The following is a 26,917-nucleotide window of genomic DNA, read 5'->3' on the forward strand; positions in this document are numbered from 1 at the left end:
TCTCTCCCCATTACCAGTGGTTGAGATACCTTTGGGTGTTGGCACTAATCCCCATGAGTGATTTATTATTTTATTTCATTTATTTATTTATTTTTACAGATAACTATCCTATGATTCACAAAAGGTTCTGTCGAGTTTATTTTGTGCATATTGTAGGGTCTCTCAAATTACTGCAGTCAAGCCATTCACGCTTCAGACCCTTCCTGAATTTGGGTGCACGAATACACAACACCTGACAATATCACATGTTTTCTGGAAACTAAAACAGGTACTCATGTAATAGATAGGGACATCACTAGTTACCACAGTCACAAAGTCAAACCCTGCCTAAATTATACAATCTTAAATTAGGAACAAAAAAGCTCATTTTTATTTTCCTACATTTTTACGATATAGCCATTTTGACTTTGCCTGTGCTATCTAATGGAAACCCACAGATGGAGAAGATGACTTACATTGTGAAACTGTTTTCTTTAAATTATTTGTAACAGTGCACACTGAGGAAGAAATATTTTTTCCTTATCAAACATTTCTCTGAAATCACAGGTAGAGTGAGGCTCCAGTAGCTTACCAGGGGTGCTGCTTTAATTTTTATTTTATTTAACTAGGCAAGTCAGTTAAGAACAAATTCTTATTTACAATGACGGCCTACCCCGGCAAAACCTGGACAACGCTGGGCCAATTGTGCAATGCCCTATGGGACTCCCAACCACGGCCGGATGTGATACAGCCTGGTTTTGAACCAGGGACTGTAGTGATGCCGCTTGCACTGAGGAGCAGTGCCTTAGACTGCTGCGCCACTCAGGAGCCCTAATATCAAAGTGGTCAACAATTTCTCTCCAGAAATATGTTCAAAACCAATTACTTGTTATAACTAGGCCAAGATAGACCATGGCCTGTCGTTACCAATGGGAGCAAATGAATCATAGTGGGCAGACCCAAGTACGAGTTATCGATATCCTATTGGTGGGTTCTATCATTTATTTGCATATTTCAGTTAGGGAACGCCCACACTGAAGTGCTCGTGTGCAATAACTCAATTCGCCCTTGTACTCCATCTAAACAACAAACACATTTTAAACTTTGGAAAATGGTCAAGTCTACCAACTTAGCCCTCTATTAACATATTTTAGTTTTGGGAACACAAAACGGTAAAAAGATCAAATGTTTCATGATGAGAAATTTTTCTGAATATCGGCCAAATTCCATCTCCCTCCTACTTGGATTCCTCTCATCACCTTGGTGTTGAGTGGAAATGTCAACCGGATACTTCAGATTTATACATTCGGTGAAACATCTGGTTTACTGTTCTATCTGTGTCAAAATCCTGACAGCTGGCTTGTATTTTAATCAGGCATCGAGATAGGCGTTCTGTTTTTGGGGGTCCTTGCGTTAGTTCCTGGTCCACGTATGAGACTGATCCAAACGCTAATATTTACCTAACAAAGAATTACCAGATAATGTGTAAATGTGACACTATAGTCTATCTGTTGATTATTCATCCCGGTCTATAAATTGTCTGGGATATTTATTTATTTATAGTTTTGGACGTCGCTGTTGTTATACGGTAAGTCGACTAGCTAGTTAGCGTTAATGGATGCTAATATGTTAAGATAGTTTGGTTGTCGGACCCTGTGTAATCCACCCCTGCTTTATGCCGAAAGCTGAAAGTTGATATCTCAGTATGTTGTTAAACCTACCCACACAGACCATTTTATACTATTTTGAGGGTTGACTTAGTGATCACCCGGATTTCTAGCTAGCCTTCGAAGATGTTAGCCATAACATCAACAATCTTGCTATCCGTTGGACGGTTGAAGCAATGTCATCATAACATTTTGCATTATCTTTTGGTTTTAGGGGAATGTCTTTTGACATACACATGAGATTTTGTCACAAAAGCTATTGTTATTTCATTTCTGAATCTGACAAACTGATTAATTTGTGTTTCTAGGATGCAGAATGTCTTGGTTGGCTGACCTGGCAGGGAAAGCTGAAGACTTCCTGAATAAAGTGGATGCAGGAGCTGCCAGCCTGACCAAACCCCAAGGCCGCACCTCCTCCTTCTCCTCAGCCTACGATGCTCCTGACTCCACAGAAACCTCTCAGTACAGTAGCACCGGCTACAGCACCAACACATCAGAGACACAGCAACACCCCTATGGGAACTCCACCTCCCACAACGCACCAGGATCTGGTTTCATTACTGCAGCTGCTGGCAACATCAAAAAATCCAAAGGTTCCCTGTTGACTAGCTCAGCCACAGTCTCCACTACCAGCACCCTTCCCCTGGGGACTTCCAACACTGCCTCCTCCAGCTCCATCAAACCCTCCTCCAGCTTTGTGAGGCCCAGTAAGAAGAGTCAGAGTGAGCAAGATGTAGATGATGACCTGTTGTTTGACTTCCTTAACAGCTCAGACCCTCCGGCGGCCAACGAGAGGCGGGAGGTCAGACCAAGAGATCCTCTCAGAGTATCTCCTGAAGGATCAGGCTCCCCACAGCCAGCGCCTCCTGTCTCGGCTGCTGCCCCCATCATGGTCCCTTCAGCCCCTTCCACGCCCCCCTCCCTACGGGGCATGTCACGAACCTCCAGCTACAGCTCTCTGTCCACCAGTACTCACAGTGCCAAAACAGGGGTTCGGAGGATGGCTCTGCCAAAGAAAGTCAAGGTACTGACACTTAAACTGGTAATGTTAATGTCAAGGCACTTACGCGTATTTCTTTTTGTTATTTTATCTCAATGTTTGGTCGACATCATATAAATTCATGAAATAATCAACAGTGTTCTAGTTACAATTGCTAATTTAAATCATCAGCTCAACGTTCCCTCCTTTATATGTATTCTCTCTTTCTCTTTTTTCCAGACACACCTGATGGTTCTGACTCTGGGTTGGCTGTTCCCCAGTCTATCACCTACCTATCAGAGTCTCCGGCCACATACGAGGCCCCTCCCCCAGCCCTGGCCCCGCCCCCTATAGAGGAGCAGCAGAGTCAGATGATGTCCAGTCTGCGTTTGGAGAACCAGCTACTGAGGTCAGAGGTCACCTCCCTCAACCAGGAACTGGCATCCATCATCCAGAGAGCCAAAGACACTCAGGAGGGTGAGAGAGCTGAGAGAGAGAAGACTGAGGAAGAAGACTCATGTCCGGTCCCAAATCTGTTTATGCTGTCTTGCCAACTCCTATGGTCGTTGTCATGCCGATGGATGTTGTCTTGCCAACACAGCACTGACAGATCTGGGACCAGGTTTTGCTCATGTATGTGTAGCAGACCCCTAAATAATGTGGTTTGGTTTATGTCTGTCGTGGGCGTAACTACGGTCATAATCTCTTTCCTACAGAATTGAACCAGGCACGGTTACGCACTGAGAAGTGGAATTCGGACCAGTCTCGCACAGACCGCGCGGTCAGGGAGCTGCGGTCGCAGGTTGATGACCTCACAGAGGCCCTCGGTGCTAAGGACGGGCAGTTGGCCGTACTGAAGGTCAGGCTAGATGAGGCAGACCAGTTACTGAAGTCACGGAGCTCTGCTCTGGAGGAGGCACAGACTGAGAGGTCCCGGTATGTTTACAATCTTTGTTAGATGGATAGGCTTGGAAGAACTAAATCTGTTTGCTTCATTCATTATTAGTAAAAGACAACTACATTTGTCAGAAGTCCAGGTAAATTTAATTAACCAAATCTTTGTGAATGAATAGATCCAGTCAATGAGGCTATCCTACTGCTTCAACATTTACATATTAGTAAAGAATATATAAAAAATAAAGTCTGAGAATAATCCATATGTAACAGTGCTCACATGGGTAAACATGGTGTTGCTCTGTGTGAGGTGCTCTCTGAATAGCTAGTCTGTGTGTAACGGAGGTAAGAACGTGCCGTAAGCTCCACTCCACAGCTAGCTTGAAATGTCGCCAATGAAGTTATTGAATCGGATCCTTTTCTGTAGGACAACTGGTTGGTACGTTGTCAAGGAGGTCCGGTCACGTGTCTTTATGATCAGAGGACCACTGGTCCGAGCTCAGTAACCAAGGGAACCGTTAGCATCACATTGAAGTTGGTTTTGTATAGTACTAGGGAGACGACGACTAACTTTGTACCCCCATCATGTCCAGGATCCTCCAGGACCACACAGAAGGAAGCAGTATGCAGTCCCAGGCCATGACGACCATGCAGGAGAGACTGAGGGAGGCAGACATGGCTCTACGCAGGGAACAGGATGGCTATAGACAGATGCAGGTAGAAAAATATATACACACACACACACACACGGTCCCAACTCTCAAGTACACATTGATATATATATATATATATATACATATATATTTAAATGAATCTTTAATCTGTCAAAGCAAAATGAAGGATGGTGGAACTAGTGGAAACAGGGAACGTTCTTCATGTACATTCAGAAAGTACAGACCCCTAGACTTTTTTCAACATTTTGTTACGTTACAGCCTTATTCCTAATCAATCTACACACAATACCCCATAATATCACATTTACATCAGTATTCAGACCATTTTACTCTGTACTTTGAAGAAGCACCTTTGGCAGAGATTATAGCCTCAAGTCTTCTTGGGTATGACGCTACGTACCCGTGGCGGCAGGTAGCCTAGTGGTTAGAGCCAGTAACCGAAAGGTTTCTAGATTGAATCCCTGAACTGATCAGATAAAAATCGGTCGTTCTGCCCCGGAACAAGGCAGTTTAACCCACTGTTCCCCATAAAGCCGTCATTTTAAATAAGAATTTGTTCTTAACTGACTTGTCTAGTTAAGTAAAAGTTCAATAAACTCTAAAGATATACAGGTTTGGTACACCTGTATTTGGGGAGTTTCTCCCATTCTTCTCTGCAGATTCTCTCAAGCTCTCTGTCAGGTTGGATGGGGAGTGTCGCTGCACAGCTATTTTCAGGACTCTCCAGAGATGTTCAATCGGGTTCAGGTCCGGTCTCTGGCTGGGCGACTCTAGGACATTCGGAGACTTGTCCCGAAGTCTTGGTTGTGTGCTTAGGGTCGTTGCCCTGTTGGAAGGTGAACCTTCGCCCCAGTCTGAGGTCCTGAGTGCTCTGGAGCAGGTTTTCATCAACAATCTCTCTGTACTTTGCTCCATTCATCTTTCCCTCGAACCTGACTAGTCTCCCAGTCCCTGCCTCTGAAAAACATCCCCACAGCATGATGCTGCCACCACCATGCTTCACCGTAGGGATGCTGGGTTGTTTCCTCCATACGTGACACTTGATATTCAGGCCAAATAGTTAAATCTTGGTTTCATCCAAGCGGGCTGTCATGTGCCTTTTACTGAGGAGTGGCTACTCTACCATAAAGGCCTGATTAGTGGAGTGCTGCAGAGATGGTTGTCCTTCTGGAAGATTCTCCCATCTCCACAGAGGAACCCTGGAGCTCTGTCAGAGTGACCACCGGGTACTTGGTCACCTCCCTGACCAAGGCCCTTCTCCTCAGATTGCTCAGTTTGGCCGGGCAGCCAGCTCTAGGAAGAATCAGTGGTTCCAAACTTCTTCCATTTAAGAATGATGGAGGCCACTGTGTTCTTGGTGACCTTCAATGCTGCAGAAATGTTTTGGTACCTTTCCCCAGATCTGTGCCTCGACACAATCCTTAATTTAATAAATATATATTTACATTTATTTGGACTTTTTACTCATTTTTTTCATCCCCAGTTTCGCGGTATCTAATTGGTAGTTAGTCTTGTCTCATCGCTAAAACTCCCGTGCAGACTCTGGAAGGTCGAGAGCCGTACGTCCTCCAAAACACGACCCAACCAAGCCGCACTGCTTCATGACCCAACGCCCGCTTAACCCGGAAGCCAGCCGCACCAACGTGTCGGAGGAAACATCGTTACACCTGGCGACCGTGTCAGCGTACATGCGCCCGGCCCTCCACAGGAGTCACTAGAGTTCGATGGGACAGGGACATCCATGCCGGCCAAACCCTCCCCTAAGCAGGACGACGCTGGGCCAATTGTGCGCCGCCCCATAGGTCTCCCGGCTGCGACAGAGCCTAGACTCTAACCAAGATCTCTAATGGAACAGCTAGCAACCTGCCTCGACACAATCCTTCCACCTCATGGCTTGGTTTTGGCTCTGACATGCACTGTCAACTGTAGGACCATTTATATAGACAGGTGTGTGCCTTTCCAAATCATGTCCAATCAAGTTGTAGAAACATCTTAGAGATGGTCAATGGAAACAGGATGCACCCGAGCGCAATTTCGAGTCTCATAACAAAGTGTCTGAATACTTATGTAAATAATGTATTTCAGTTTTTTATTTTTTTATTTGGAATAAATATGCAAAAAAACAAACATGTTTTGCCTTGTCATTATGGGTTATTGTGATGTCACTATGGGGTATTGTGATGTCACTATGGGGTATTGTGATGTCACTATGGGGTATTGTGATGTCACTATGGGGTATTGTGTGTTTGATTTAGTTTTATTTAATACATTTTAGAATAAGGCTGTAACGAAATGTGTAACAAGTCAAGGGGGTCTGAATACTTTCCCGAAATGCACTGTAAAGTCAATCATAGACTATATAACGTGTCGTCTCCTCGGTACCCACAGAGTGAGTTTGCGGTGCGGCTATCCAAGGTGGAGGCGGAGAGGCAGACGCTAGCGGAGGCGGTGACGGGCGCAGAGAGACGGGCGTCGGATGACAAGCACCGGGTCGAGGACCTCCAACAGCAGATGAGGAGTGCCCGGAACGCAGCCGAGACTGCCAAGCAGGAGTTACAGGACTATAAAAGCAAAGCCTCCCGCATACTACAGGTAAGAGAGAGAGAGATCTTTAAAAACATAATAATAATAATCTGTCACATATGGGAGATTTAGGACACAACTCACTATTTCCTTTCTAATGCTTTTGTTTTGTTGTACCACCCGTATGTCTGTGTCCAGTCCAAAGAGAAGCTGATCAGCAGCCTGAAGGAGGGGTCAGGCTTGGATGGTCTGGAAGGAGGAGGAGCCGGAGTTTTGGAGCTGGAGGAGCTTAGACATGAGAAGGAGCTGCAGAGAGACGAGATCCAGAAACTACAGGGACAGATGCAGACTCTCCGTGCTGAGATACAGGTGAGAAGGGACTGGAGATGGTTTCAATGATATATATATCCCTCCCTCTGGCCGACCCTCTCTCTGGCCGACCCTCTCTCTGGCCGACCCTCTCTCTGGCCGACCCTCCCTCTGGCCGACCCTCCCTCTGGCCGACCCTCCCTCTGGCCGACCCTCTCTCGGCAGACACCCCTTAGCACACATACAAAGCAACTTACAGTACAATGTGAGTGCATACAATTCTTCAGTATGTTGATGTGATTCCTGCAGTATCCCTGCGGGACTTGAACTCCTCACCTTGCCGTTGCATGGCACCAACTGAGCCACATAGGACATGCTTACTTCAAGACAACCTTGGTAGCTGGATTACCTGGCTGTAAGAGTGAGATGTTGTGACCTTTCTTCTCCCAGGACTTGGAGGTAGCAGCCCTGACTGAGGCAGAGACGTGGAGAGAGCAGCAGCTGGAGAACCAGGAGCAACAGGCCCGACAGACCAGAGCCAAGCAGGAAGTGGAGGCCGAGGTGGAGCGCTACAAACAGGTAGCAGAATATATCTTATTATACCACGGGCGTTGTTGAATACTCCTTTCTGATTGGCTTGAAGGGCATTCTAGAGCATGCGTTATTTCTCTGTAATGTACACTATAATTCAATGGCTCTGAAGGTCATTGTTGTGTGTTTTATGTTTGAGCTGCTTTTGAAAGCAAAAAGTCAGTTTTTTTCAAAACATTATTGGCGTTGTTGAAAAATAGAATTTCATAATAGTAAGCTAGGACTGACGCTTTTCGTACGGGAGTTGCCGCGATGAGACAAGATTGTAACTACCAATTAGATAGCGTGAAACTGGGGTAAAAGTTTTTTTTATTTTTTTATTCAAAGAATGCTGTTCATTGACTACAGTTCAGCATTCAACACTGTTGTTCCATCCAAGCTCGACACTGAGCCCAGGGTCTGGACACCACCCAATTGCAAATGGATTCTGGTCTCACTGACGGGCAGACCACAAACTGTGAGGTTTGTCAACAACACCTCCTCCACACTGACTCTTAACACAGGAGTCCCCCAGGGGTGTGTCCTCGGTCCTCTGCTGTACTCCCTGTTCACCCACAACTGTGTGACTTTGCACGACACCTACTCCATCATCAAGTCTGCTGACGACACCACGGTTGTAGGCCTGATAACCAACAACAATGAGACGGCCTTTAGGGACGAGGTCAGTGAACTGGCATTGTGGTGTCATGACAACAACCTCTCCATCAGTGTCAGCAAAACAAAGGAGTTTGATTGTTGACTTCAGCAAGCAGAGGAAACATGCCCCGACTCACATCAATGGGATCACGAGTTTTAAGTTCCTCTGTGTCCACAATCACCAAGGACTTGACATCGACCAACAACTCCACCACTCTTGTCAAGAGGGCGCAACAGCATCTCTACTTCCTGAGGCGGCTGAATAAATTTGGCATGTCACCCCAGATCCTCACCAAATACTACCGCTGCACCATCGAGTGCGTCCTGACCAGTCGCATCACAGCCTGGTAAGGGAATTACTCCATAAGCGACAGCAAGGCCTTCCAGCAGGTGGTGAAGATGGCTCGGTACATCACTGGGACCGTGGCCCTCCAGCAGGTAGTGAAGACGGCCCAGTACATCACTGGGACCGTGGCCCTCCAGCAGGTAGTGAAGACGGCCCAGTACATCACTGGGACCGTGGCCCTCCAGAGGGTGGAGAAGACGGACCAGTACATCACTGGGACCGTGGCCCTCCAGTGGGTGGTGAAGACGGACCAGTACATCACTGGGACCGTGGCCCTCCAGAGGGTGGTGAAGACGGACCAGTACATCACTGGGACCGTGGCCCTCCAGAGGGTGGTGAAGATGGCTCAGTACATCACTGGGACCGTGGCCCTCCAGCGGGTGGTGTAGATGGCCCAGTACATCACTGGGACCGTGGCCCTCCAGTGGGTGGTGAAGACGGACCAGTACATCACTGGGACCGTGCTCCCACCCATCCAGGACTTCAACTCAAAATGGTGTCTGAGGAAGCATCATCAAGGACCCCGCACACCGCAGCCACGATCTGTTCTCTCCCTTAGCGTTGGGAAGACTGTATCAGAGCATGAGGTCTGATACCAACAGGCTCAGAGACAGTTTCTATCTACAAACCATCAGACTGTATCAGAGCAGGAGGTCTGATACCAACAGGTTCAGAGACAGTTTCTATCTACAAACCATCAGACTGTATCAGAGCAGGAGGTCTGATACCAACAGGCTCAGAGACAGTTTCTATCTACAAACCATCAGACTGTATCAGAGCAGGAGGTCTGATACCAACAGGCTCAGAGACAGTTTCTATCTACAAACCATCAGACTGTATCAGAGCAGGAGGTCTGATACCAACAGGTTCAGAGACAGTTTCTATCTACAAACCATCAGACTGTATCAGAGCAGTAGGTCTGATACCAACAGGCTCAGAGACAGTTTCTATCTACAAACCATCAGGCTGCTGAACACTTGAACTGGACTGACCACCTACTCTGATTCTCCGCACACATGCACTCACTCACATATACACAGACATACACACAGTACGTGGACACACCCCTTTTTCAGCCACACCCCCATTGCTGACTGGTGTATAAAATCGAGCCCAGCAATCTCATTGGCAGTGGTGTAAAGCTCGCCGCTATTGGACTCCGGAGCAGTGGAAACACATTTTCTGTAGTGATGAATCACACTTCAACATCTGGCAGTATGACTGACAAATCTGGGTTTGGCTGATGCCAGGAGAACGCTACCTGCCCCAAATACATAGTGCCAACTGTAACGTTTGGTGGAGGAGGAATAATGGTCTGGGGCTGCTTTTCACGGTTCGGGCCCCTTAGTTCCAGTGAAGGGCAACCTTAATGCTACAGCATACAATGACATTCTAGACGATTCTGTGCTTCCGGCTTTGTGGCAACAGCCCTTTCCTGTTTCAGCATGACAATGCACAAAGCAAGGTCCCATTCAAAAATGGTTTGTCGAGATCGGTGTGGAAGAACTTGACTAGCCTGCACAGACCCCTGACCTTGACTCCATCGAACACCTTTGGGATGAATTGGAACGCTGACTGCGAGCCAGCCCTAATTGCCCAACATCAGTACCCGACCTCACTAATGCTCTTGTGGCTGAATGGAAGCAAGTCCCCGCAGAAATGTTCCAACATCTAGTGGAAAGCCTTCCCAGAAGAGTGGAGGCTGTTATAGCAGCAATGTTCCTACTTCTAGTGGAAAGCCTTCCCAGAAGAGTGGAGGCTGTTATAGCAGCAATGTTCCTACATCTAGTGGAAAGCCTTCCCAGAAGAGTGGAGGCTGTTATAGCAGAAATGTTCCAACATCTAGTGGAAAGCCTTCCCAGAAGAGTGGAGGCTGTTATAGCAGCAAAAGGGGGGACCGACTCCATATTAATGCCGAAGATTTTGGCATGATATGTTCGACGAGCAGGTGTCCACATACATGTGTCATGTGTTGTACGTTCATGCTACACGCATCACAACTGTTGCTACCCGACTCTTATTATACTGCTCAATTTATACACTGCCCCCCCTTCCCCAATACACCTGTAAATATTATACATGGTGCCTTCCTGTGTTATACTGATGCTAAAATGTGTATTCTATTTTTTTGTATTCTTATTTTTTCTTATTGTTGCATAGTCGAAGTAACCTGCAAGTAAGCATTTCATTGGACGACGTGTACCCAAGCATATCCAAAGCAATCCTACTAATACAACTTTGGACCTTGGGTCCTATTCATTTGAGGTGTGCAACGGAAGAAAAAAACCATGATGAAACGTTTTGCGATGTAAAACGTGCGTTTCTTATTCTGACCACATGTCCAGATAGTCCCTGCCTGTTTCTTTCTCTATATCTGAGGGGAAATGTTCTGTGTGTAATGTAGGAGCTACAGTATGTCGAGGAGGAAAACCACCGTGCCAAGACAACACTGCAGAGTCGCATCAAGGATCGGGAAGATGAGATCCAGAAACTCAGAAACCAGGTATATAGACAGTTGAAGTCTGAAGTTTACGTACACTTAGGTCGGAGTCGTTAACATTCATTTTTCAACCGCTCCACAAATGTCTTGTTAACGAACTGTAGTTTTGGCAAGTCTGTTAGGACATCTACTTTGTGCAGGACACAAGTCTGTTAGGACATCTACTTTGTGCATGACACAAGTCTGTTAGGACATCTACTTTGTGCATGACACAAGTCTGTTAGGACATCTACTTTGTGCAGGACACAAGTCTGTTAGGATATCTACTTTGTGCATGACACAAGTCTGTTAGGACATCTACTTTGTGCAGGACACAAGTCTGTTAGGACATCTACTTTGTGCATGACACAAGTCTGTTAGGACATCTACTTTGTAGACATGACACAAGTCTGTTAGGACATCTACTTTGTGCAGGACACAAGTCTGTTAGGACATCTACTTTGTGCATGACACAAGTCTGTTAGAACATCTACTTTGTGCATGACACAAGTCTGTTAGGACATCTACTTTGTAGACATGACACAAGTCTGTTAGGACATCTACTTTGTGCATGACACAAGTCTGTTAGGACATCTACTTTGTGCAGGACACAAGTCTGTTAGGACATCTACTTTGTGCAGGACACAAGTCTGTTAGGACATCTACTTTGTGCAGGACACAAGTCTGTTAGGACATCTACTTTGTGCATGACACAAGTCTGTTAGGACATCTACTTTGTGCATGACACAAGTCATTTATACAACAATTGTTTACAAGTCTTCAACTGGCTGCTTCATTAAATTGTACCTGCAAAACACCAGTCTCAACATCAACAGCGAAGAGGAGACTCCGGGATGCTGGCCTTCTAGGCAGAGTTCCTCTGTCCAGTCTCAACGTCAACAGTGAAGAGGCGACTCCGGGATGCTGGCCTTCTAGGCAGAGTTGCAAAGAAAAAGACTCAGACTGGCCAATAAAAAGAAAAGATTAAGATGGGAAAAAGAACACAGACACTGGACAGAGGAACTCTGCCTAGAAGGCCAGCATCCCGGAGTCGCCTCTTCACTGTTGACGTTGAGACTGGTGTTTTGCGGGGTACTATTTAACGAAGCTGCCAGTTGAGGACTTGTGAGGCGTCTGTTTCTCAAACTAGACACTCTAATGTACTTGTCCTCTTGCTCAGTTGTGCACCGGGGCCTCCCACTCCTCTTTTTGTATTCTGGTAAAAAAAAAAAAATCTATCCGTTTCCAGCTACAATAGTCATGTACAACATTAACAATGTCCACACAGTATTTCTGACCAATTTGATGTTATTTTAATGGACAAAAAAAAAAGTGCTTTTCTTTAAAACAATGACGTTTCTAAATGACCCCAAACTTTTGAATGGAAGTGTATGTCAAAGTTCACATAATAATATATATATCTTGTGCAGTGAAATGCTTATAGTCCTAGCTCCTAACAATGCAGTAGAATGTCAAAAAAAGGGCACATTTTTTTAGGATAATAATTTTAGGACTATAAGCATTTAACTGCACGACATATAACATCTGCTTAGCTGTAAGTGACCATGTAACATTTCCCTGTCCCCACCCCCCCCTCCCTAGCTGACCAATAAGGCTCTGAGCAGCAGTAGCCAGGTGGAGCTAGAGAGCAGGTTACATCAGCTGACGGAGACTCTGATCCAGAAACAGACCATGTTGGAGTCCCTGGGAACAGAGAAGAGCTCACTGGTCTTCCAGCTAGAGAGGCTGGAGACCCAGCTGAAGAGCGTCCAGGGGGGAGGAGGGCAGTCCGGGGGGCCGGCCATTAACATGAGCAGCATGGAGAGCCCAGGTGAGGCTGGGCTATATACATTTTAGTACACTATTTTTGACCAGCCCAGGTGAGGCTGGGGCTGTTTACAAAAGAAAAATAGCACCCTATATACATTTTAGTACACTATTTTTGACCAGCTCAGGTGAGACTGATGTCATGTGGACGGATATGACTAGGTAGCCTGGTTGTCATGTGGACGGATATGATTAGGTAGTCTGGTTGTCATGTGGACGGATATGATTAGGTAGCCTGGTTGTCATGTGGACGGATATGACTAGGTAGCCTGGTTGTCATGTGGACGGATATGACTAGGTAGCCTGGTTGTCATGTGGATGGATATGATTAGGTAGCCTGGTTGTCATGTGGACGGATATGACTAGGTAGCCTGGTTGTCATGTGGACGGATATGACTAGGTAGCCTGGTTGTCATGTGGACGGATATGACTAGGTAGCCTGGTTGTCATGTGGACGGATATGATTAGGTAGCCTGGTTGTCATGTGGACGGATATGACTAGGTAGCCTGGTTGTCATGTGGACGGATATGACTAGGTAGCCTGGTTGTCATGTGGACGGATATGACTAGGTAGCCTGGTTGTCATGTGGACGGATATGATTAGGTAGCCTGGTTGTCATGGTTGCCTGGTTGTCATGTGGACGGATATGATTAGGTAGCCTGGTTGTAATGGTTGCCTGGTTGTCATGTGGACGGATATGATTAGGTAGCCTGGTTGTCATGGTTGCCTGGTTGTCATGTGGACGGATATGATTAGGTAGCCTGGTTGCCTGGTTGTCTTGTGGACGGATATGATTAGGTAGCCTGGTTGTCATGGTTGCCTGGTTGTCATGTGGACGGATATGATTAGGTAGCCTGGTTGTCATGGTTGCCTGGTTGTCATGTGGACGGATATGATTAGGTAGCCTGGTTGTCATGTGGACGGATATGATTAGGTAGTCTGGTTGTCATGTGGACGGATATGATTAGGTAGCCTGGTTGTCATGTGGACGGATATGACTAGGTAGCCTGGTTGTCATGGTTGCCTGGTTGTCATGTGGACGGATATGATTAGGTAGCCTGGTTGTCATGTGGACGGATATGATTAGGTAGCCTGGTTGTCATGGTTGCCTGGTTGTCATGTGGACGGATATGATTAGGTAGCCTGGTTGTCATGGTTGCCTGGTTGTCATGTGGACGGATATGATTAGGTAGCCTGGTTGTCATGGTTGCCTGGTTGTCATGTGGACGGATATGATTAGGTAGCCTGGTTGTCATGGTTGCCTGGTTGTCATGTGGACGGATATGATTAGGTAGCCTGGTTGTCATGTGGACGGATATGATTAGGTAGTCTGGTTGTCATGTGGACGGATATGATTAGGTAGCCTGGTTGTCATGTGGACGGATATGACTAGGTAGCCTGGTTGCCTGGTTGTCATGTGGACGGATATGATTAGGTAGCCTGGTTGTCATGTGGACGGATATGATTAGGTAGCCTGGTTGTCATGGTTGCCTGGTTGTCATGTGGACGGATATGATTAGGTAGCCTGGTTGTCATGGTTGCCTGGTTGTCATGTGGACGGATATGATTAGGTAGCCTGGTTGTCATGGTTGCCTGGTTGTCATGTGGACGGATATGATTAGGTAGCCTGGTTGTCATGGTTGCCTGGTTGTCATGTGGACGGATATGATTAGGTAGCCTGGTTGTCATGGTTGCCTGGTTGTCATGTGGACGGATATGATTAGGTAGCCTGGTTGTCATGTGGACGGATATGATTAGGTAGCCTGGTTGTCATGTGGACGGATATGATTAGGTAGCCTGGTTGTCATGGTTGCCTGGTTGTCATGTGGACGGATATGATTAGGTAGCCTGGTTGTCATGGTTGCCTGGTTGTCATGTGGACGGATATGATTAGGTAGCCTGGTTGTCATGGTTGCCTGGTTGTCATGTGGATGGATATGATTAGGTAGCCTGGTTGTCATGTGGACAGATATGATTAGGTAGCCTGGTTGTCATGTGGACGGATATGATTAGGTAGCCTGGTTGTCATGGTTGCCTGGTTGTCATGTGGACGGATATGATTAGGTAGCCTGGTTGTCATGTGGACGGATATGATTAGGTAGCCTGGTTGTCATGTGGACGGATATGATTAGGTAGCCTGGTTGTCATGTGGACGGATATGATTAGGTAGCCTGGTTGTCATGTGGACGGATATGATTAGGTAGCCTGGTTGTCATGTGGACGGATATGATTAGGTAGCCTGGTTGTCATGGTTGCCTGGTTGTCATGTGGACGGATATGATTAGGTAGCCTGGTTGTCATGGTTGCCTGGTTGTCATGTGGACGGATATGATTAGGTAGCCTGGTTGTCCCAGATATGTTAATAATAATAATATAATTATAATGTGTTTGCCCATCTCCTTTAGATATTGGTCCAGGCTCAGGGCTAGTTCGGGGTGGGGAATTATTATTTTGGGGAAAAAACAAACTCCAGGCTACTCTTGATTGTCTAAAACTAGATAAAGTATGTAGAAATTATAATGGACTTTTAATATAATATTAAAATATATTTTTTAAATAACTCCCCTTTTGCTGGCCTGCAAACTGTTTTTGACGAACAAATCGGTCTGAAAATGAATCTGTGCTGCCCTCTGCTGAGTTCTCAAATCCGGGTGTTGCCCTCGAGCCAAGATGTGTTCCAACCCCTGGACCAGTTGGTTAAAGTGGTCCTTTTCTTGACGCTCAGATAACTTTATTTGATAGATCGTCGTTGCAAGTAAATAAATACATTGATTTGGGAAGCATTTTTTTTGTGTATTTGATGAAGAAGCACTCAGCTCAAGCTCTTAAATTGATTTTTTTGTGTATTTGATGAAGAAGCACTCAGCTCAAGCTCTTAAATTGATTTTTTTTTATTTCTAGATGATTTGATTGATTTTTTTGTCTTCAGATGACCACTCAAATGTTTTGGTGTATGTAAAGCATTTCCCACACTGAGAGCAGAGGTAGGGTCTCTCCGGTGGGAACTCTCTTGCACTTACTGAGCGTGAAGGAATGAAGGAAGCTCTTTCCACACTCTGTAGAAGAGAAGGCTATTTCTTCTCTTGTGGATCACCTGGCGGCTTGTAAGATCACTGGTGTTCGGCAAATGTCTTCCCACATTCAATGCAGAGTGATAAGGACGTTCTCATGTGTGCCATGCCTGGTGAAAACTCTTCCCACACTCAATGCAGAGTGATAAGGACGTTCTCATGTGTGCCATGCCTGGTGAAAACTCTTCCCACACTCAATGCAGAGTGATAAGGACGTTCTCATGTGTGCCATGCCTGGTGAAAACTCTTCCCACACTCAATGCAGAGTGATAAGGACGTTCTCATGTGTGCCATGCCTGGTGAAAACTCTTCCCACATTCAATGCAGAGTGATAAGGACGTTCTCATGTGTGCCATGCCTGGTGAAAACTCTTCCCACACTCAATGCAGAGTGATAAGGACGTTCTCATGTGTGCCATGCCTGGTGAAAACTCTTCCCACACTCAATGCAGAGTGATAAGGACGTTCTCATGTGTGCCATGCCTGGTGAAAACTCTTCCCACATTCAATGCAGAGTGATAAGGACGTTCTCATGTGTGCCATGCCTGGTGAAAACTCTTCCCACATTCAATGCAGAGTGATAAGGACGTTCTCATGTGTGCCATGCCTGGTGAAAACTCTTCCCACACTCAATGCAGAGTGATAAGGACGTTCTCATGTGTGCCATGCCTGGTGAAAACTCTTCCCACACTCAATGCAGAGTGATAAGGACGTTCTCATGTGTGCCATGCCTGGTGAAAACTCTTCCCACACTCAATGCAGAGTGATAAGGACGTTCTCATGTGTGCCATGCCTGGTGAAAACTCTTCCCACACTCAATGCAGAGTGATAAGGACGTTCTCATGTGTGCCATGCCTGGTGAAAACTCTTCCCACATTCATCACAGGTGTATGGTCTTTAACCCAGTGTGGATCATCATGTGTTTATTATCAAGCTCATCTTTTCGACGAAAGATGTACCACATTGTTGGCAACAGTGGGGGTTTTCCTCCCGTGTGGATTAACTTGTGCCTACTGAGAGAGATTGTGTGTGTGTGTGTGTGTACGACAAACTCTTTTCTTTTTTTTTTTACACACACTGTACAAGGGGAAGGATCGTTCTCCTGTGTGGATCCACACTGGTGCTTTATACGATCTGCAGAGTGTGAAAACATACTCTCCACATTCAGTGCAGTGGTAGTGGTTTTCTCTTCCTTTGGATTTTCTAACCTTGTGTGGGTTAGGAACCTGTTTTGTTCACATCATTTCCATGTGTTTTGTGTGGGTTAGGAACCTGTTTTGTTCACATCATTTCCATGTGTTTTGTGTGGGTTAGGAACCTGTTTTGTTCACATCATTTCCATGTGTTTTGTGTGGGTTAGGAACCTGTTTTGTTCATATCATTTCCATGTGTTTTGTGTGGGTTAGGAACCTGTTTTGTTCATCATTTCCATGTGTTTTGTGTGGGTTAGGAACCTGTTTTGTTCACATCATTTCCATGTGTTTTGGTGGGTTAGGAACCTGTTTTGTTCACATCATTTCCATGTGTTTTGGTGGGTTAGGAACCTGTTTTGTTCACATCATTTCCATGTGTTTTGTGTGGGTTAGGAACCTGTTTTGTTCACATCATTTCCATGTGTTTTGGTGGGTTAGGAACCTGTTTTGTTCACATCATTTCCATGTGTTTTGTGTGGGTTAGGAACCTGTTTTGTTCACATCATTTCCATGTGTTTTGTGTGGGTTAGGAACCTGTTTTGTTCACATCATTTCCATGTGTTTTGGTGGGTTAGGAACCTGATTTGTTCACATCATTTCCATGTGTTTTGGTGGGTTAGGAACCTGTTTTGTTCACATCATTTCCATGTGTTTTGTGTGGGTTAGGAACCTGTTTTGTTCACATCATTTCCATGTGTTTTGGTGGGTTAGGAACCTGTTTTGTTCACATCATTTCCATGTGTTTTGGTGGGTTAGGAACCTGTTTTGTTCACATCATTTCCATGTGTTTTGGTGGGTTAGGAACCTGTTTTGTTCACATCATTTCCATGTGTTTTGGTGGGTTAGGAACCTGTTTTGTTCACATCATTTCCATGTGTTTTGGTGGGTTAGGAACCTGTTTTGTTCAGATCTGTGCCTTTAGGATGTCCTTTTATCTGACATCGTGGTGCATTTGTACTTTAGAGACAAACTCGGATCCTTCTCTCTTCCTCAAACTCACTTAACAACAAGACATCAGCCTGTTTCATTTCGATGTTCAGATTCCTGTATCATCCCTTTTTGATTCTCAGTCTATATTTAAAAATTACTCAAAGTTTTCAGCCGGGTGACTTTTCAAACCCACTTCTGTTGCTTCAGTTTTGATGTGAAAATGTGTCTAAGGCCTGGGAGTAATACTTATGTGTTGACAACATGTGACCAGGCTTCTTCTTCACTTCCTGTCTGGAAAAAGCCTGTTAGTCAGCGGCTGGTCCAAAATCAGGCTCACTTTTCACAAAAACAGGAAGCGGGGAGGAAAGGCTGGTTCTGGGGAACAAATCACAGCTCACCTCACAGCTAGATCCTATATGAAAGCACATACAGTGTTATTCCAGGTGGAATTGACTAAACATGGCTATGACATTTAATACTTAATTTGACAACCGACAACATCATCTAGTTCTTTTCTGCAGAAGCTTTTGAGACATCTGCATAAAATCATAACTGGGAAATATTTCATCAAAGAAATCTGTAGATTTAAAAAAAATAATAATAATAATAATAATTGCTGTGTTTGTTTGCTCACTGCTCAGAATACCAACTTCAATATCAATTTGAGTCTTCACAATGTTTTTTCAGAGATTGAACAAACAAGATTACATTAAACATGACAACCAGCAGAACTAAACAAAACGGATTCACTTTCAGTTCTCTACTCTCCTACGATGTTTAATTACAGGGGGGGACAGCAAGATTAGGAGGGGACAGCAAGATTAGGAGGGGACAGCAAGATTAGGGGGGGACAGCAAGATTAGGAGGGGACAGCAAGATTAGGGGGAGACAGCAAGATTAGGAGGGGACAGCAAGATTAGGGGGGAACAGCAAGATTAGGGGGGAACAGCAAGATTAGGGGGACAGCAAGATTAGGGGGGACAGCAAGATTAGGGGAAACAGCAAGATTAGGAGGAACAGATCTCCCTTGTTCCTAAATAGAGAAGCCTTCTCCCTTGTTCCTAAATAGAGAAGCCTTCTCCCTTGTTTCTAAAATAGAGACGTCTTCTCCCTCGTTTCTAAAATAGAGACGTCTTCTCCCTCGTTTCTAAAATAGAGACGTCTTCTCCCTCGTTTCTAAATATAGCACTAATTTGCTCCAGTGGTAGTGTGACTTTTTAATCTCACAATTCCACTGATTTTATTGTTCGTGGCTGGTGATTTTATCCAGTTCTAGAGAATGTATTTGCAGGGCACAGAGTAAATTATTTATTTTTTTAAGGAGATTTGAGCAGATTTTGGGGAAGCTGAGATGTTACTAGTAAAAGATGTGCGATTTGTTTATGTTTTCACCATTAACCTCTTGGATGGCAGGACTAAAAAGGCCTTTTATGTTAACGTCACACAGGGACACGACAGAGGAATGCACCAATCCTGTTCAACGACCACGACAGTCCAGGAGTGTATGGACAGGTACGCAAGGCAGCCAGCACCATCGACCGGTTCAGGTGAGCTATTATACCAGAGGGTTGGCCTTATCATAACATACTTTTTATACCAGAGGGTTGGCCTTTATCATAACATACTTTTTATACCAGAGGGTTGGCCTTATCATAACATACTTTTTATACCAGAGGGTTGGCCTTTATCATAACATACTTTTTATACCAGAGGGTTGGCCTTATCATAACATACTTTTTATACCAGAGGGTTGGCCTTATCATAACATACTTTTTATACCAGAGGGTTGGCCTTTATCATAACATACTTTTATACCAGAGGGTTGGCCTTATCATAACATACTTTTTTATACCAGAGGGTTGGCCTTTATCATAACATACTTTTTTATACCAGAGGGTTGGCCTTTATCATAACATACTTTTTATACCAGAGGGTTGGCCTTATCATAACATACTTTTTATACCAGAGGGTTGGCCTTATCATAACATACTTTTTATACCAGAGGGTTGGCCTTATCATAACATACTTTTTATACCAGAGGGTTGGCCTTTATCATAACATACTTTTTATACCAGAGGGTTGGCCTTTATCATAACATACTTTTTATACCAGAGGGTTGGCCTTATCATAACATACTTTTTATACCAGAGGGTTGGCCTTATCATAACATACTTTTTATACCAGAGGGTTGGCCTTTATCATAACATACTTTTTATACCAGAGGGTTGGCCTTTATCATAACATACTTATTATACCAGAGGGTTGGCCTTTATCATAACATACTTTTTATACCAGAGGGTTGGCCTTTATCATAACATACTTTTTATACCAGAGGGTTGGCCTTTATCATAACATACTTTTTATACCAGAGGGTTGGCCTTTATCATAACATACTTTTTATACCAGAGGGTTGGCCTTTATCATAACATACTTTTTATACCAGAGGGTTGGCCTTATCATAACATACTTTTTATACCAGAGGGTTGGCCTTATCATAACATACTTTTTTTGTGGTTTTTAAAAGGAGTGTGATTTTTAAAAAATATATATTTTTATATTACGGGCCAGACGGGACAGAAATGGGGGTGGAGGGGCCAGACGGGACAGAAATGGGGGTGGAGGGGCCAGACGGGACAGAAATGGGGGTGGACGGGCCAGACGGGACAGAAATGGGGGTGGAGGGGACAGAAACGGGGGTGGAGGGGCCAGACGGGACAGAAATGGGGGTGGAGGGGCCAGACGGGACAGAAATGGGGGTGGAGGGGCCAGACGGGACAGAAACGGGGTGGAGGGGCCAGACGGGACAGAAACGGGGGTGGAGGGGCCAGACGGGACAGAAACGGGGTGGAGGGGCCAGACGGGACGGGAAACGGGGGGTGGAGGGGCCAGACGGGATGGGAAACGGGGTGGAGGGGCCAGACGGGACAGAAACGGGGTGGACGGGCCAGACGGGACAGAAACGGGGTGGAGGGGCCAGACGGGACAGAAACGGGGTGGGTGGACGGGACAGAAACGGGGTGGAGGGGCCAGACGGGACAGAAACGGGGGTGGAGGGGCCAGACGGGACAGAAACGGGGGTGGACGGGACAGAAACGGGGGTGGAGGGGCCAGACGGGACAGAAACAGAAACGGGGGGTGGAGGGGACAGAAACGGGGGTGGAGGGGCCAGACGGGACAGAAACGGGGTGGACGGGCCAGACACGGGGGTGGAGGGGCCAGACGGGACAGAAATGGGGGTGGAGGGGCCAGACACGGGGGTGGAGGGGCCAGACGGGACAGAAACGGGGTGGAGGGGCCAGACAGGACAGAAACGGGGTGGAGGGGCCAGACAGGATGGGAAACGGGGGGAGGGGCCAGACATGGGAAACGGGGGGTGGAGGGGCCAGACAGGATGGGAAACGGGGTGGAGGGGCCAGACAGGATGGGAAACGGGGTGGAGGGGCCAGACAGGATGGGAAACGGGGGTGGGCGGGCCAGACAGGATGGGAAACGGGGGTGGGCGGGCCAGACAGGATGGGAAACGGGGGTGGGCGGGCCAGACAGGATGGGAAACGGGGGTGGGCGGGCCAGACAGGAAGGAAACTGGGATAGACGGGCCAATCAGCCACAAGACCTTCAAGGCTCTTACTTTAGTTTCAGGAATGTTACCATACAACTCTACCTGCAAGTTAAGTTTTAGGAATTGTTTGTTATTGTTAAAAAACATGAGGTGTTTTTGTGTGTTTTTTTAAGAGAATTGAATTCTCGTTCTGTACGTTGTGATGCTTAATTCAGATTTTATAGGCACGAATGTTTACCATTCAACCACACGAGTGTCGCACATTTATATCTCACCTCGACAATAATCTGAAAATCTTGTCCTTCCAGCATCCGGTTAGGAATCTTCCTGAGACGCTACCCCACGGCTCGGGTCTTTGTTATACTGTATATGGTGAGGGTCTTTGTTATACTGTATATGGTGAGGGTCTTTGTTATACTGTATATGGTGAGGGTCTTTGTTATACTGTATATGGTGAGGGTCTTTGTTATACTGTATATGGTGAGGGTCTTTGGCTCTAATGCTATTTGTGTATTTTTTTTGTATCACAAACTTTAAAAAAATTTTGCAACTACTATAATTACTATACATGTAACGCTAACCAAAATACACTGCTCAAAAAAATAAAGGGAACACTAAAATAACACATCCTAGATCTGAATGAAATATTCTTATTAAATACTTTTTTCTTTACATAGTTGAATGTGCCGACAACAAAATCACACAAACATTATCAATGGAAATCAAATGTATCAACCCATGGAGGTCTGGATTTGGAGTCACACTCAAAATTAAAGTGGAAAACCACACTACAGGCTGATCCAACTTTGATGTAATGTCCTTAAAACAAGTCAAAATGAGGCTCAGTAGTGTGTGTGGCCTCCACGTGCCTGTATGACCTCCCTACAACGCCTGGGCATGCTTCTGATGAGGTGGCGGATGGTCTCCTGAGGGATCTCCTCCCAGACCTGGACTAAAGCATCCGCCAACTCCTGGACAGTCTGTGGTGCAACGTGGTGTTGGTGGATGGAGCGAGACATGATGTCCCAGATGTGCTCAATTGGATTCAGGTCTGGGGAACGGGCGGTCCATAGCATCAACGCCTTCCTCTTGCAGGAACTGCTGACACAGTCCAGCCACATGAGGTCTAGCATTGTCTTGCATTAGAAGGAACCCAGGGCCAACTGCACCAGCATATGGTCTCACAAGGGGTCTGAGGATCTCATCTCGGTACCTACCCCACACCATGACTGACCCACCGCCAAACCGGTCATGCTGGATGGATGTTGCAGGCAGCAGAATGTTCTCCACGGCGTCTCCAGACTGTCACGTCTGTCATGTCTGTCATGTGCTCAGTGTGAACCTTGTGACGGCCCTGAATTTTTCTGAACCGTCTCAGTGCAGCTCCTTCCAATAGGGCACTTTCCCTTTAATTCCCAATTAAATAGCCAGCATCAGCTGCGCGAAAGTGGGGTTGTGATGGAGACGTGACTGAGGATGTGTTCAACCCTCAGTTCCGAAGCTTCTCTATTCCGTTGTTTTGTTGCCGTTAAACGTGTTTTGTAGCCTAATAGAGTTTACCCAGGATCGGATCCACTCTTTGCGTCCCTGGACTACACCTCTCCGTTCTTCGTGGCCTTTCTGCGGGAGATCTATTGGCGGATTGGATTGTCTGACTGACCGACTGACTACCACCTTTTTGTATACGGTATTTCATTTGTTTTGATGTGATGTATACTGTGATTTATGTAGTTAGTTGTAGTTGAGGACTTATTAAGAGTTGATACGCTTTAAAGTTCTGTGGTAAACTTATTGTTCTATTGATGGTATGATTAATACTGGGTTTACGCTACACGGGAATGAACGGACAAACATTGCGTGACAGAAGTCACTTGAGTTCCCTGAACTCTACCCGGGCAGGACTCTTTTTAGGCCCGAGGTACAGGACATTTCTGGAGGAACCAGACCTCATTGTGTTATATGTGTGCGTAATCCTTGTTGTTGTTAATACAACCCACGCAAAAGAATAGTTGTTTTGGAAGTTCTTTCCAATGTTTTAAGGGTTTATGAAAAGTTTATTTCCATCCTGACTTTTACATGAGTCCTTTGTATTGGTGTAGACTTGACGGACCAGATGGGACTCATTCCCACCCAAACTAAAAGGAGAAACCAATGTTTTCTCTGGTAGGCACAACCTACCTGGCACCCCTATAAATAATAACCTCAAGTCAAAACCGTTACAACCTGCTTTCATCTGTGAAGAGCACAGGGCGCCAATTGTCCTGCACGGTGTTGGGCTGTAAGCACAACCCCCACCTGTGGACGTCGGGCCCTCATACCACACTCATGGAGTCAGTTTCTGACTGTTTGAGCAGACAAATGCACATTTGTGGCCTGCTGGAGGTCATTTTGCAGGGCTCTGGCAGTGCTCCTCCTTGCACAAAGGTGGAGGTAGTGGTCCTGCTGCTGGGTTGTTGCCCTCCTACGGCCTCCTCCACGTCTCCTGATGTACTGACCTGTCTCCTGGTAGCGCTTCCATGCTCTGGACACTACGCTGACAGACACAGCAAACCTTCTTGCCACAGCTCGCATTGATGTGCCATCCTGGATGAGCTGCACTACCTGAGCCACTTGTGTGGGTTGTAGACTCCGTCTCATGCTACCACTAGAGTGAAAGCACCGCCAGCATTCAAAAGTGACCTAAACATCAGCCAGGAAGCATAGGAACTGAGAAGTGGTCTGTGGTCCCCACCTGCAGAACCACTCCTTTATTGGTGTCTTGCTAATTGCCTATAATTTCCACCTGTTGTCTATTCCATTTGCACAACAGCATGTGAAATTTAAGGTCAATCAGTGTTGCTTCCTAAGTGGACAGTTTGATTTCACAGAAGTGTGATTGACTTGGAGTTACATTGTTTTGTTTTAAGTGTTCCCTTTATTTTTTTTTTGAGCAGTGTATAAGTTCAAATTCTCGATTCCCTTTTTAACTGAATGAAACCAGTACAAACCTCTTGCTGTTTCAAAATAAATGTGTCACAATGATCTTTTTAAAGCCCAGTTTGTTTTTTTTGTGTTTTTTTTTTTTTTTTTCAGGCACTACTGCACCTATGGGTCATGATTGTTCTGTTGACCTATTCTCCAGAGATACACGAGATCCACGACCATCCTGCAGGGACATAGAACTCAAGGCCTGAACGATGTCATGATAGAGCTTTATATGTATATATATATATATATATATATATATGTTGTTGTGATCTGGGGTAAGGTGAAGATGCGTTCTCTTTGTCATCAAAGACTAGCCTGGTGCCAGATCTGTTTTGTGCTGTTCAGACCTGCCTACCATGCACACAACTTTAGGTCAAAAGTATGGAGGGGGAGGGGGGGGGGGGGGGCTTTAAAATAACACACATAGGCTTTTTAAATCGGCGAATTGTGGCTTTTCACTCAACCGTCAGAAGTTGGAGCTGAGCTAATCAGAGGAGTTAAAATCTCTATCTCTCAGTTACAGCCGGTAACCCTAAAGTCACAGTACTCTCTCTCAGCTACAGCCGGTAACCCTAAAGTCACAGTACTCTCTCTCAGTTACAGCCGGTAACCCTAAAGTCACAGTACTCTCTCTCAGCTACAGCCGGTAACCCTAAAGTCACAGTACTCTCTCTCAGCTACAGCCGGTAACCCTAAAGTCACAGTACTCTCTCTCAGTTACAGCCGGTAACCCTAAAGTCACAGTACTCTCTCTCAGTTACAGCCGGTAACCCTAAAGTCACAGTACTCTCTCTCAGTTACAGCCGGTAACCCTAAAGTCACAGTACTCTCTCTCAGCTACAGCCGGTAACCCTAAAGTCACAGTACTCTCTCTCAGCTACAGCCGGTAACCCTAAAGTCACAGAACCATTTCTCAGGCTGGATGGCAGGTCTCCGCCACGTCCGTTGATACCGCTGATGTGTTGGGGGGGGGAAGAGAACGAATTGTTTTGCTTAATTAATACATTTTCCAAAATTGTGTGTTTAGTCAAGCACATAAGCACTATTATTTTGTAGTTAGCTCCTTGGTTAAGGCGTCATTACGACGAACGTAAGTTAGCTACAACATTTATTAAACGAACCGAGAACATTTTCTTGACTGCACGCGTTTTTGCTCTCCGTAACACGAGAGTGTTGACGAGCGAAGGGGGGGGAAATGTGCGCGTCGTTGCGCGGATAGGAAACGGTCATGGCAGAGAGAGCTCCTCCACCCGGTACCGTCCTTCACAGAAAGTTATGTTTGGACGTTTTAACGATTACTAGGCCAATGTTAATGGATCAGTTTTTTGATCTGTCCTCTTTGATTATAGCTAGATGTCAACAGCTGCCAATGCTGTGGTCAATCAGTTCACCAATGACAACGAGGCATGTTGAATTAATGGTAGTCTGGTAGTCAGACCGGATGGATTAAGATCAGGGATAGAGATCTGGAAACCAGTTGAGATAGAGCTACCTCAACTGAATTAGAGCTACCTGTTTCATGTTCCATATAGCTGACAGTAAGCTAGACCTAATACATTGCATCCAGTAATTGAATTATTCAGAATTCTCCCCATAACAAAATGAAAACGGCAGTTTACACTTTCATTAGACTCTATCCACGTAAAGACATCTATTAATTAGAATTTCCCCTAAATTGAACCTAGAAAAAAATGTGAACGTGTCATTGAGACCACCTCAATTTGATTTAGGATCAAACACAAGAACTACATTTGATATAATATAAGACTAGGTTTCAAGAAATGGCAGTTTTAAAGCTTTGTTTTTTTATTTTTTTTATGTTAAATATCGTTAATGGGGTCTGTGGTGGCGCGCTTAAGTGATACTTCAAGGTTGGCAGGTCTGTGTTTTGCCAGCGCCGTTCTCCGTTGGCATGACAACGACCATAGGAGTTGGCTAGAAAGCACACCTAGATCTGAGACCAAAGGCTAGTTGGCAGTAGGGATGGAGCAAGCTACTGATTTAATGACTCGATAGGCACAGAACTGACATCTACTCTATGGGACACGGACTGACTTAGGATCACTTTTCCCTGTTATCCACCTCCTAAGGGTTGCACAATTCTTGTAACTTTACCCAAAATTTCAAGGTTTTCCAGACATTCTCTCTGGCGGTTTCCTGGAATCAGGAGGGGGGGGGATCCACTAACTGGAATCCTCCAACTTGGATTTCTGGGAATTTTGGAGAAAGTTACTAGTATTGTGCAACTCTCCCCTGTCTCCCCCCGTCCCCTGTCTCCCCCGTCCACTGTCTC

General features: G+C 45.6%; 1 protein-coding gene across 1 annotated transcript; it reads left to right on the top strand.

Annotated features, from left to right (window-relative positions):
- The first annotated feature begins 1,345 nt into the window (after positions 1-1,345).
- golga5 (golgin A5) lies at positions 1,346-26,917 on the top strand. The gene is given in 14 exon segments (XM_065025928.1): positions 1,346-1,567; positions 1,955-2,634; positions 2,637-2,670; positions 2,866-3,102; positions 3,342-3,561; positions 4,113-4,236; positions 6,582-6,785; positions 6,915-7,085; positions 7,476-7,604; positions 11,003-11,101; positions 12,680-12,908; positions 19,546-19,645; positions 21,966-22,029; positions 24,730-26,917. Coding segments are annotated over 13 exon segments (2,370 nt in total). The 5' UTR covers positions 1,346-1,567; positions 1,955-1,962; the 3' UTR covers positions 24,817-26,917.

Source organism: Oncorhynchus nerka, linkage group LG12, assembly GCF_034236695.1.
Source record: "Oncorhynchus nerka isolate Pitt River linkage group LG12, Oner_Uvic_2.0, whole genome shotgun sequence".
NCBI lineage: Eukaryota > Metazoa > Chordata > Actinopteri > Salmoniformes > Salmonidae > Oncorhynchus > Oncorhynchus nerka.